Source organism: Gossypium arboreum, chromosome 5 (genome assembly GCF_025698485.1).
Source record: "Gossypium arboreum isolate Shixiya-1 chromosome 5, ASM2569848v2, whole genome shotgun sequence".
NCBI classification, from domain to species: Eukaryota; Viridiplantae; Streptophyta; class Magnoliopsida; order Malvales; family Malvaceae; genus Gossypium; species Gossypium arboreum.
In genome coordinates, this window is record NC_069074.1 from 33985203 (window position 1) to 33996922 (window position 11720).

General features: G+C 30.3%; 1 protein-coding gene across 1 annotated transcript; it reads right to left on the reverse strand.

The window, feature by feature from the left end:
* Window positions 1-1660: 1660 nt before the first annotated feature.
* On the reverse strand, window positions 1661-8217 carry LOC108474151 (glucosamine inositolphosphorylceramide transferase 1). Its single transcript, XM_017776072.2, has 4 exons — window positions 7426-8217; window positions 6567-6689; window positions 4147-4314; window positions 1661-3716 (listed from the first exon to the last, which is right to left on the reverse strand). Exons 1-4 carry the CDS (start codon window positions 7804-7806, stop codon window positions 2037-2039), a joined length of 2352 nt encoding a protein of 783 aa, XP_017631561.1. The 5' UTR covers window positions 7807-8217; the 3' UTR covers window positions 1661-2036.
* Between the last annotated feature and the right edge of the window lie 3503 nt (window positions 8218-11720).

Below are 11720 nucleotides of genomic sequence, written 5' to 3' on the forward strand. Positions count from 1 at the left end.
AACTCAAGTGGTGAAGTATGTTTCCTTTTGATAATGACATGTACCTAGGACATTTTGTATGTCATTTTAAGAAGTAAATGTAAATGAAATTATAAGATGATGATGGTTGTTGTTTGATGAATATATGTGATATGTTAAGTTTTAATATGAAAAGTTTAAGTTTATGCAAAAGTGAACATAAATAGGCAAAATTTAAGTTGAATCGACATGTTTTAGATGTATTTGAATGTGTTTTGAATTGGTTGAAAGATTGGTAAATGAGTTGCTTGTTGTTCACGGTTTGCAGGGTTGGTAAACTTGATATATAAGGCTCATTTTGAGCTCACACGACCTAGCACACGGGCGTGTTACTAGACCATGTGGGACACATGGCTTACACATAGGCGTGTGGATAGGCCGTATGTCCCTTACATTTTAAAAAAATTTAAAACAAAATACACGGGCGTGTATCTTAGCCATGTGAGGCACACGGGCTTGTGGTTGGCCGCGTAGCCTAAGTCAGAGAGTTACACGTGGTCGGACAGGGCCTGAAGCACGGGCATGTTTAAGGTCACACGAGCGTGTCCCTAGGCCACACGGGCGTCTGAGCCCCGTATTTAGGAAAAAATTTCTAGACTTCCGATTAAGTCCCAATTTGTTTATAACACGTGATTTGAGCCTCGATGGCTCAATAAAGGGACATCATGATTAAATTATGATGTGTATGTTAATTTATTATGTAATTGTTTGTATTTTTTCTGAAATATCCGATAATACTTCGTAACCCTGTTCCGGTGACGGATAAGGGTCAAAGGGTGTTACATTTTTTCTAAATTTTTAGGTTTCATTTTATGTTTCCAAATTAAAATCAACTAAAATAACTCATCTTTAATAATTGTCTACGAGACACAAATTTCTTTTGGTTATGTGATCCTGAATCTTCCATGCTAAGATAAAAGCAAAGAAAAATTCATGCAATTAGTTCATTTTATCTTCTATACAAAACAAACTCATAAGTTTTTCATCACTTATTTACCCAAACAAGGAACAAACAATTAATTTAACTAATTGCAAGAAATTTTTCCTTTGCTTTCAGCTTAGCATAGAAGATTTGAGATTATATAATCAAAGAAATTTAATTTTTATAGGCAATTATTAAATATGAGTTATTTGAGTTGATTTCGTTAAAATAATATGAAAATATAATTTTATTTTAAAATTTAGGAGATTAAATGAATTAATTTGACATCATCATTAGGAAATAAAAAATTTCAACATTTTATTTAATTTATTTTAGTGTTTTCAATTTAAAATTTCAATATAATTTTTTAAAATTTTCAATAATGGATTAAACAAATACAATTTGATAATTTTGTATATTATTTTAGTTTCTATCATTTTTCACTTTAATGAAAGTATAAACATAATGTAACAAGTTAACAACCGTTAAAGATTTAACACTTAAATAACTAAAATAAAAACACCTCAAAAATTAAATGATAAAATTACAAATAAGCAAAAAGAAAACACCTAAAACCAACAAAGTAATTTACCCATTATTGAACCTATTGAAGAGGGTGAGAAATGACTATCGAATAAGGTGACAAATGCCTCGTTGAAATTAACAAAAACTCTAACATAAACGAACATAATTTTTAAAATATTTTTAACATTTGAAGAATTTTATCATTTCAACCGATTTTCATATCAAACTTTTAATTAAATTAATTACAGAGAGTGGCTTAACGTAGTAGATGGGAAACGTTTCTTATATCTGGAACTGGAGTGAACCGGACATTGCACGTCGGCCCCGAACTGGCCGGGTCAAAGGAATTAAAAATAGTTTAAACATTCCATTGTCACAAGTTACATTACAACATTCAAAGACCTTTTCTATTCTGTAAGAAAACCTGAACATCAATGTGCAAACTAATCCGAACCAACTTCAAAGAAAAGATGGACAACTCGAAGAAGTGCAAGGGGACACCAATTTACCCAGACAGCATGTGCAAGTTGGAATCATCGGACGACCCACTCTCAAAGCTATTACTTTTGCACTATACATCCCAACGATCCTTCCGGGAATCGAACTCCCACCGCCGGCCACTCATACTACCATACATATCACTGAATTTCCTAAGGCATTCACTTCTTATTTTGTAATGCACATTTGTGTCTCGGCTGATTGCTGCACTGGAAAGTTTTGACGTATCTATTGCCCAAGCAGGTCTCACGTATTCAACGGTTTTAGTCAAGCTTGCATTTGCGTATAAGAAGTTCATTAACACATCCTCGCAGTTGAAATACTTGTCGACTACTTCCCTCCCCGGCCTAGCTTGCTCACTCCAATACCGTTCAAAGGCTACTTGACTATCCATGAAAGCAGCCCCTGTAAGAATCATATTATACCCTTTATTTTTTCTGGCATATTTCTCACCACTATACTCCAATCGGCTCCCGTCAACATATCGAGGGTAGAATCCCACAATCCTATCGGGATGTTGACGCCACAACATAAATCCCCGCTCAATATCATCACAAGGCATCATTATATCATCATCAAGCTCAAGAACAGCTCGAGTCTTAATCAATGGATCGACCTTGAATCTATTATTGAGGGAGTTCAGGTCCTCAACCCTGATCCGAACAGGCACTGCTGAATTGAGATCACTCACCTTAGGCGGTATCCCTTTGTTCCAGACCACAAGGATTTCTTTTACCGAAGCGCACCTCGAATAATGATTCACAAACATTTTCAAATTCCAGAGACGAGCATCGTAAGTCATCGTTAATAACGTAAACTGAGAAAACTGACCCTTCCATGAGTATGGTTCTTCTGCACCACTGCCTCCGTAGATGAATGTAACACCTGTGCAAGACAGCGCAACTCCTAAAGCAAATATCAGTGTCAAAACTGATCTTCCAGCAAAGGTGTTTGGCTTTATCCAGCTTCGCAGAAATGAAGGTACTCGATTTAAGCGGCTGAAAACCCGCCTCAATTTCGAAGAAAATACATTTGCTCTTTCCCAAGCAATAAGAGTATCACTTCTCTTCCCTGAGTAATCCGCACACCAGTTAAGGGGGATAATGCAGTTCACTGCTCCTAGTAGGACACCTAAGAACAGAATGAGGCCAGAAACCGCTGCAACTGAAGCACATCCAAGAAGAAAACGATGGACCGAGTCTCCTGAAGGTACTCGGTCACCATCCATAACCCCAACCCATTCACCAGACTTTAGCTGCTGTACATCGAGATGATGGTACCGGGCACCATTCCAAGCATTCCGTCCCTTACTGGACTCTTCAAAGGGAAACGGGACTTCAACTTCCTTGTAATCAACCCTTGAAAGAACTTCAACCTTGAATATTCGCACCCGTCGCCCATACGTTTCACCACAGTCCTGACCAATCCGATAAAGATTTCCATTGTACCTAAATGGCCGACCCCCATTACGAGCCCCAAAGCTTCTGTAAGTATTATAAATAGGGTTCTTCTTGTGCGGTTTCCAAGGACCAAGAGGAGAGCTGCTATACCAAATTTCCAACTGTCCATTCGTTGCTCCAAAAGAGCTGTGTTCTGAGCCGGAAAGCCAATACTCTCCATTGTGATCAATAATAAATGAATCAATAAGGGGCTTCTTCATGATAACCTGATCAAGTTCCCACTCTAATGGAAAGTTCGTTACTCGATAAAGACGAAGTTCTCCTTTCTGACTGCTTTCGGGCATCATGTATATCTGTAGTCACAAACAAAACAACTAACAATTCTGTCAATGAGATAATATACCACATAGACATAACCATCAGAATATGCAGATACTTGATCATTATAAGAAATGATAATATTTAAACTGGTCAATCTTCGAAACTCAAAAAGGCTGCCTTAGAAAATCTTGTCCAAAAAATTAGATACTTTTCATCAGTATTAGATTAACTAATTCAGCACAATCCAGCAATATCACTATCACTACCTATGTTTTAAGGATAAATCTATATGCTCATGGTCAACAATACTTTGGCCACACTGTATTAGATCACACCAGTTATGTCTTGCCAACATTATGAAATCAAAAGGTGCCTAAACTTGTCTAAACTGAACATTAAATGTGTCTATATCTTACTGATGTGCATAATAAAAAAAGGAAAAAAAGAAACCAATAGTCTTACTTGGCCAAGATAGTTAAAGACATAAGGGTATGAAAGATGCCATTCCTCGTCCAAGGCTATGCCCAGTTGTTGCCATGTTGCTCCCTTATCGATACTTTTTGCAACCCCTATATCCCCTTGCATGGTGAATGAGTTCTTCGTTTCATAAAATAGGTAAAATACATCTCCCTGGATCATGATGCATTTCAAGCAAACGTGAGAATAGGTTTCAAAATGTAACAAAAACCAACATTTAACTTAAAGCTTTAAAAGTCAGGATATTTCATAGAAAAGAATACAGGTCTAACTACGAGCGCAAATGTGTTCCAATGAATGATAAATGTGTGAGATGAATGAAGCGATAGATTTGCATTCTACAAACTTTGTTTATTTATCTATTTATTTTGAATATCTTTAGATGCAAGACACAAACCAGCTAAGGCATATCAGTGGACTTATTTACAGGTGATTGTCAAACATTGCCAAACATGGGATGGGGATATGACCCTCCATGGAACCTCCATACACATGGAAAAAATTTGAAAATGTTGAAAATATTGATATAAGACTCGTACCTATACACTCATGTCCGAGTAACATAGTGTATACATGTAGTGGATGAGGAAATAACCAACTTATTATCTAATTTAACACCTTAGAAATCAATCTCCTCCATTTAACAAGCACAGCACTTCCCAGTTCAACTTAGGTTAACCTACCTCACAGTAAGCACATGTCAACCCCTTTTGTACATAAAATTTTCACCTCCCCAGCCTATGAAGACAACTTGCTGAAAATTAAATGCAGATGTCTGAAAATTCAGCTTTGAACCAAAAAATCATAGGAAGCGCATGCAAATTACATGTCTAAAGGCATTTCAATGTTCAATGACGCATGAAGATAAAAGTAAGCCACTGACCAGCGCTTAAGGATGGCAATGGTATCTAGCTGCCCACAAAATTAATACTAGTATTTTGAAGTAAAAAATAGTAGTAGCGGTTCAAAAAGGAACCACTCATACAAATAAAATAATCCAGTAACATAATCTAATAATAAAAAATGCTTTAAAGGACCTGTTTTGCACCATATCTAGGTACCAGCTTAGTTCATGTATACTAAATGTAACAAATACCACATTCCAACTAAGTATAGTAAACCCAAGAATCATATGAGAGGAACTTTGCCAACAATCAATTACTCTATTACTTACTCTATTACGATTACCAACAATCCACAGCAACCACGATGGAAGAAGTGGAGGGAGCAAGCATTCTCACTGATTTAAGGAATTGCCAATGCCAATAATCACAAAGATTAATATACTAACAGGTTGACAACATTTCCATATCAATCCTTCATCTCAAACTAACTGCGCCACAAGTCAAGGCACGAATCACTAAATCTTTACTCATAAACCTCTACCCCTATTCTTAATTGTTCCCAATACTCTCATTCATATTATCTCCAAGAAAAATGCAAAAAGAGGCTTAAGAAACAAGCTTGAGTCATCCAATGCCAAGAAAACAAACGTAGTGTAGTAAATGTCAACTCAAAAGTATATTCTAGGTACTTTAGTATTTGTTACCGATCAGCAGGTCACTTCTAATGTTCTTTTGTACAATAATAAAACAACCGAACAGAGTCCGTAAAAATGGGACTTTTAATTCAAGTCTGCATCATTCTGTAGTAATCATATTACTCGAACACGGGTGTAAGAGTTAGATAAGGGTTTACATCTGACAAGGGAGTGCCTAACCCAAATCCTAATACAAATTGGAAAACAGCAAATATTAACAAAAACAGCACCACGAGCCCTACAATTCCTCTCTCTCGGCAGACTTTTCTATTGCACCGACATATCTAGCAAAAACAAAATCTATATATTCACAGATCTATGGATTTCCCTGCATATTTCATTGTCAATATAGACTTCAACCAACAGGCTAAAATGGATTGGTATCTGGAAAGTCAATTATACAGCTCTGCACCTTATATAGTTCACCCTACAACAACATAAAGTTGAAGACAATAAACCCCAAAATAAATACTATATCATTGTCAATAGTAAATTGATATCATATATGGCCCAATCAATTGCATCGACCATGCGTAACATGTATGATACAATACACACTGATATCAAACAAAAGACATATTTAGTCAAAGAACTTTGGATATAAACAAAAGAAAATTTCTGCTGCTGGTTGAAATAAAAAATTACCAAAAGAAAAAAGGAGTTGAAGTTGGACATATTTAACTAATTAAATATGTGATATAAAAATTCTCAGCTTACTACTGTTTATTGGGCCTAAAAAAAATTCTCCTACCTTGGTTAAAGATACAAAATAAAACAGAATCAACTAGCAGAAACAGGTGAATAAACAAGTAAGTGCCAATAACATAATAAAAATATTTAAAAGGATAAAGTAAACAATAGTTACCTGAACATAAAGAAAAGGATCAGCCACAAAATTACTAGGGAAACCAGAATCAGAAGCTGAAGCACAGGTTATAACTGGGTTAGCCACCGGCCATGCTGCACTCTCATTTCTCCATATTTCAGTCTAAAAATTTCCACATATTAAAACCACCATTAAGAAAAACGAAAAATTTAAAAGAAATCAGCATTAAATTCAATATTCAACAGTACATCAGAAGAGAAGTAGACCCCCCTTCCCCTCAAACAAAAACAACGTTCACAAAAACCAAGCAAAACCCAGAAATAAGAAAGTTGGCATGTATTAAAAGCCAAAAGAAAAGTTTACTGAAATGAAAAGACCCAATTTTTTTAAATGACATTTTTACATAATTACTACATACAATGATGAATAACAACAAATAGAAAGCTATAAAAACTGAATTATTTCATTTAAGTAGAACTTATAAGAAATCGGCACAAAAGATTACATCTTTAACTGTACATGCATAAGAAAATCCCCCACAAAGAATTACACTCACACACAAAAAAGAAAAAGCAAACAGAACCCAGAAATAAGAAAAATTGCATGTTTTGATAGCCAATTTCCTTTCCTTTAAAAAAAAAAAAAGTAATCAGCAAAAAGTTTTCACTTTAACTGTAGATGCATAAGAGAAAAACTCAAAAAAATAAGAAAAAATAAACAAAACCCAGAAATAAGAAATTTTGCATGTTTTGATTGCCAAAAGAAAAAAAAAATCTACTGAAATGAGAAAACCCATTTTAAATAAAAAATGACATTTTTACACGATAACTACAAACAATGATGAAAAATAACAAAAAAAGAAGCAATAAAATAACAGCCCATAAAAAAAAGGACTTACAGTTTCAATGGGTTTGAGAGAGAACGGCGATTGTCCAAAAAAAACACCAATAGCCCAAGACCCTTCATTATCTTCTTGACAACCAAGCCAAGGCAAACCCTTACGTTCATTTAAACTGACCGGCGGCGTTAAAATCAGCCACCCATATAGAACAGCGATCAACCCATTTATAACAAAGCAAACCAAACAAAATACGAACCCCGCTGCTACCACCCTCCCACCGCCGCCACCGCCACCACTAGCAGTGTTACTATTCCCACTGGAATTGCTATTATGATTGTAGTGGTGTTGGTGATAATAATGATTACGGTTATGCTGCCAACACTTCATGCAGCAGTTTCCTGCACCACCGCCGTGGTCACCGCCTCCAGCAACCACCATAGTAACAACCGTAGTTCGTTTTTATTTTCTTTTTATCAGGGAAAAGATCACCACCATTTTGCTTTCCTTTTTTTTTTTTTAGTTTTTTTTTTCTTGAAATTAGAGGAAAGAAAACGTTACATTACAAAGGTATAGCATAAAAAAATTACATAATATTTGTGTCATTTGAAAGGAAAAACACAAATAAATAAAATTTAAAAACATTGCTTAATTTTTTAAAATAAATTGCTTTAATATCCTTCTTTTTTGAAAATTTAATTTGATAACGGGGTGGTAATTCGGCATGGGTTACCGTGTAGTTCACTCGCTCTACATGAATGCCACGTTTAAATCAGTGTGTTTCACACGTTGAGACGTGGAAGAGAAGTGAAATGTAAAATGGATTTATAAAATACATTGTGGAATGGATATACATTTTTCAAAATCTTGATTGCAAATAATTATTAAAAAATAACCAACTTAATCCCCCATCTCAAATTCACCACCTACATTTTGATCAACCATACAAATAAAACTACAATCAAAAACCCACATGGCCAAAACAAATCCACTTTTATCGCTTCATTTATAATTATCATTATTATTGGAGAAGAAGTAATTGTGTAGAATATTTTAATTTTTCATTCTTCCATTAAAAATTATAAATAAATTTATATAATTTTATCTTATTATTAGAATTATAAAATATTCAATTTGGGGAATTAAGTTGGTGCAATTAATTTAACACTCTCTACTTTTTTACCCCGTATTTTGTTATATATATGGGTGTCATCATATATATCTCAACATCTTTAAAAAATTATTCTTATTACCAACATATTATAGGATAATGATTGAGATATGATTGTGCAAAAAAAAAAAAAATGGTGCCGCCCCTCCGTATTGTTCATATCATCCCATTTTGATAAATAATATTATCGAAATACTATTTTGATATTTAATTAGTTTTCTAGTATTATCAAAATAGGAAAACTTAAAATTAGGATATTTGTTTCGTAAGGACTTATAAAATTATTTTATATTTTATCGAAACAAGTGTAAAATTATTTTCTAAAAACAACTCTTTTATGAATAATTTTATTTTTAAATAAGCTTAATATTATTAATTTTAATTTTTAAAATATGTAAAATATTAAAATTGTTAATATCCGAAATTGTTGAAAACACATATTTATTTATATTGTTATGTGATATACTATTAATATACTTTGTTGTTTTAATAAATTACTTTATATTATAATTTTATTTTAATAATCAATTTTAACTATAATAAGTTTAAATTTTAAATGATATTTTAATATATTATTAAAATATTTATATCAACGTTTTAATAATAAATATATTATAATTTATAAATATTTTATACATTGTATCAATAATAATAAATATTCTATAATATAAAATATAAATATTTTAATTTAAAATTGCTTATCCTCTATATATATTGATGTTTTAGAATATTTTTACTTATTTTAGAAATAAAAATTTGTGCTTTTAATTTTTAAAATTTTATTTTTTTGTTTATTAGATCTTAATTTATTATATTCTTCATCAATTCATGCTTAATCTGTTTTTTAAATGTCAACTTAATATATATATATATATATATATATATATATTTATGATTTTACAATCATGATAAAATTAAATTTTATAAAAATATATTTTTAAATAAATTTAATATTTTAGTCAACAATATATTTTTATTAAAGGGCACGCTTTTTATACATTTCTTATTTATTTTTAATTACAAATTGTTTTAATTTTTTTTGTTTTTTCATCTGTATCACTTTATAAATGTGCAAAACATGATTTTTTTTCATTGTTTTGATTTTTAATTCATTATTATTTTTACGAATATCTTTACGGTAAGTTTGGTTTGCTGGAATAAAGTAGAACTATAATGAAATATTATTTTGTAGGAATGAAATAGGGTTGGAATAGAATGCAATGAGAACAACAATAGTTTGATTAGGTAAGATGAAATATAGTTATAATAATATTCTTATATTCAGTTCAAGCAAGTAAGTGATATAATAGCATAAGAATAAATATTCAAAAGATAAAATACACATTTAACAAAATTTCTTTTAAGTATTATTTGATACATGTATTAATATTTTAACAAATTATTTAAAATTAACTATAATTAATGGTAAAAATTTATTTAAAACCCACCTAATTAAAAAATATTTAAATGTTATTTTTACATATAAATTTCTACTGTTATTTTTCATATCAGTAAAAAAAAAACCTTGATTATCTTTTTTCTAATTCCTCTCCCCTCTCTCTCCCTTCTCTAGAACATCCATCTCTTTTCCAGAAAAATGCAGTAAGAATCCAGAAAAAGGCTGAAAATACATTGTTTTTCAGTTTTAATAGCATCCACCACTAGCCGCTGCCATCGGCTGTTGTGTTCTCACGCTCAAAATTCTAGAAATTTAATATCCTGGTTTCCATCATGCTTGCTATTTCTCTTTCTTCTTTATCATCAACCTACTTCCTTTCTCTTTTAATGGTGTTTTCATTCTTGAAAATCAACAAACCGAAACTCAATTTTCTCCAGTTTTTATGTTCTTTTATCTTTTTTTTTTTTTTTTGTTCATTCCCTTTTTCTTTATTATTTAAACCTTCAAAGGTTGTATTACTTATTGTGAGTTATTAACGATGTTGATTTTTTTTCACTAAAGAACACTTAGTGCAAGAGTGTTATAGTGAAGGAAAGGAAAATGTTTATTACAGGAGGCATTGTATATTACCCATTCGAAAGGGGGGGGCTTGAATGGCTATTTAGGCCTCATTCGGGCTTCTCTATAATAACTTACCGTGGAATAGTATTCAATGAACCAAAAAAAAAAATCTTGACCCTTCAACGAATATGCCTGGAATGAATTCATAATTACAGCGAACCAAACACGCTGTTAGTATTCTGTAGAAGATAATCAATGTGAAGTATTAAAGCATTTTATGATTCCTCAATAAATTTTTCTTTTTCTTTTTGTTAATAATTTAATTTAATTAATTTTTACATTTTATTAAGATAGCATTTCAGGATAAAATATTTTAATTTATTTCTCTACTTTTATTTATTAATAATTTTAAATGAAATACATGTTTTATTTTTTATAATTTTAAAATTATAAAAGATATTGATTTTCATTTATTTATTTAAAATTTAGTTTTATTAAGATTTCATTTTTGATATATAATTTTTATTAATATAAATATATATTTAACGATTTTTAATAACTTTTTACACTTTGTATATTTTTACAATACATATAGAAAAAAATTTCTATGCTATATGATTACAGTATTTTAATTTATTTTTCTTTTATTTTAAATTATTTTGATCATTAAAAGGATATGAAAGTTAATAAATTAATATAAGTTTAAAACTTTAAATAAATAAAACATTAAGTGTTTTAGTTATTTAAAATTTAATTTGATCAAATTTCTTTTAATTTATTTTAAATTATTTCACAATCATACATGTTTCGTATATTTTGGTTAAATAATAATTTATTATTAAAATTTTATAAGTAAATAATAATTTTATTTCTATCATTAACTCTATTTACTTTTATTTTGTTCTATTTTTTAATATTAAGTTATAAATTTAATATGTTGTTATTTTAAATTAGAATTTAATAATATTCATAATGCATTTTATTTTATTAAAATTTTAATAATAATTTTAAATTATAAGATAATATTTTAATTTTTTTAAAATATTTAATTAAATATTTTTATATATTAAATAAATAAAACTAGCAAAAATTAGAATATTATATTTCAAAGATTTATACACATAATTAACTCATTTTAACTATAATAATTTTGAATTTTAAATAATATTCTTAATATATTATTAAAAATATTTATATTAATATTTTAATAATAAATATATATTA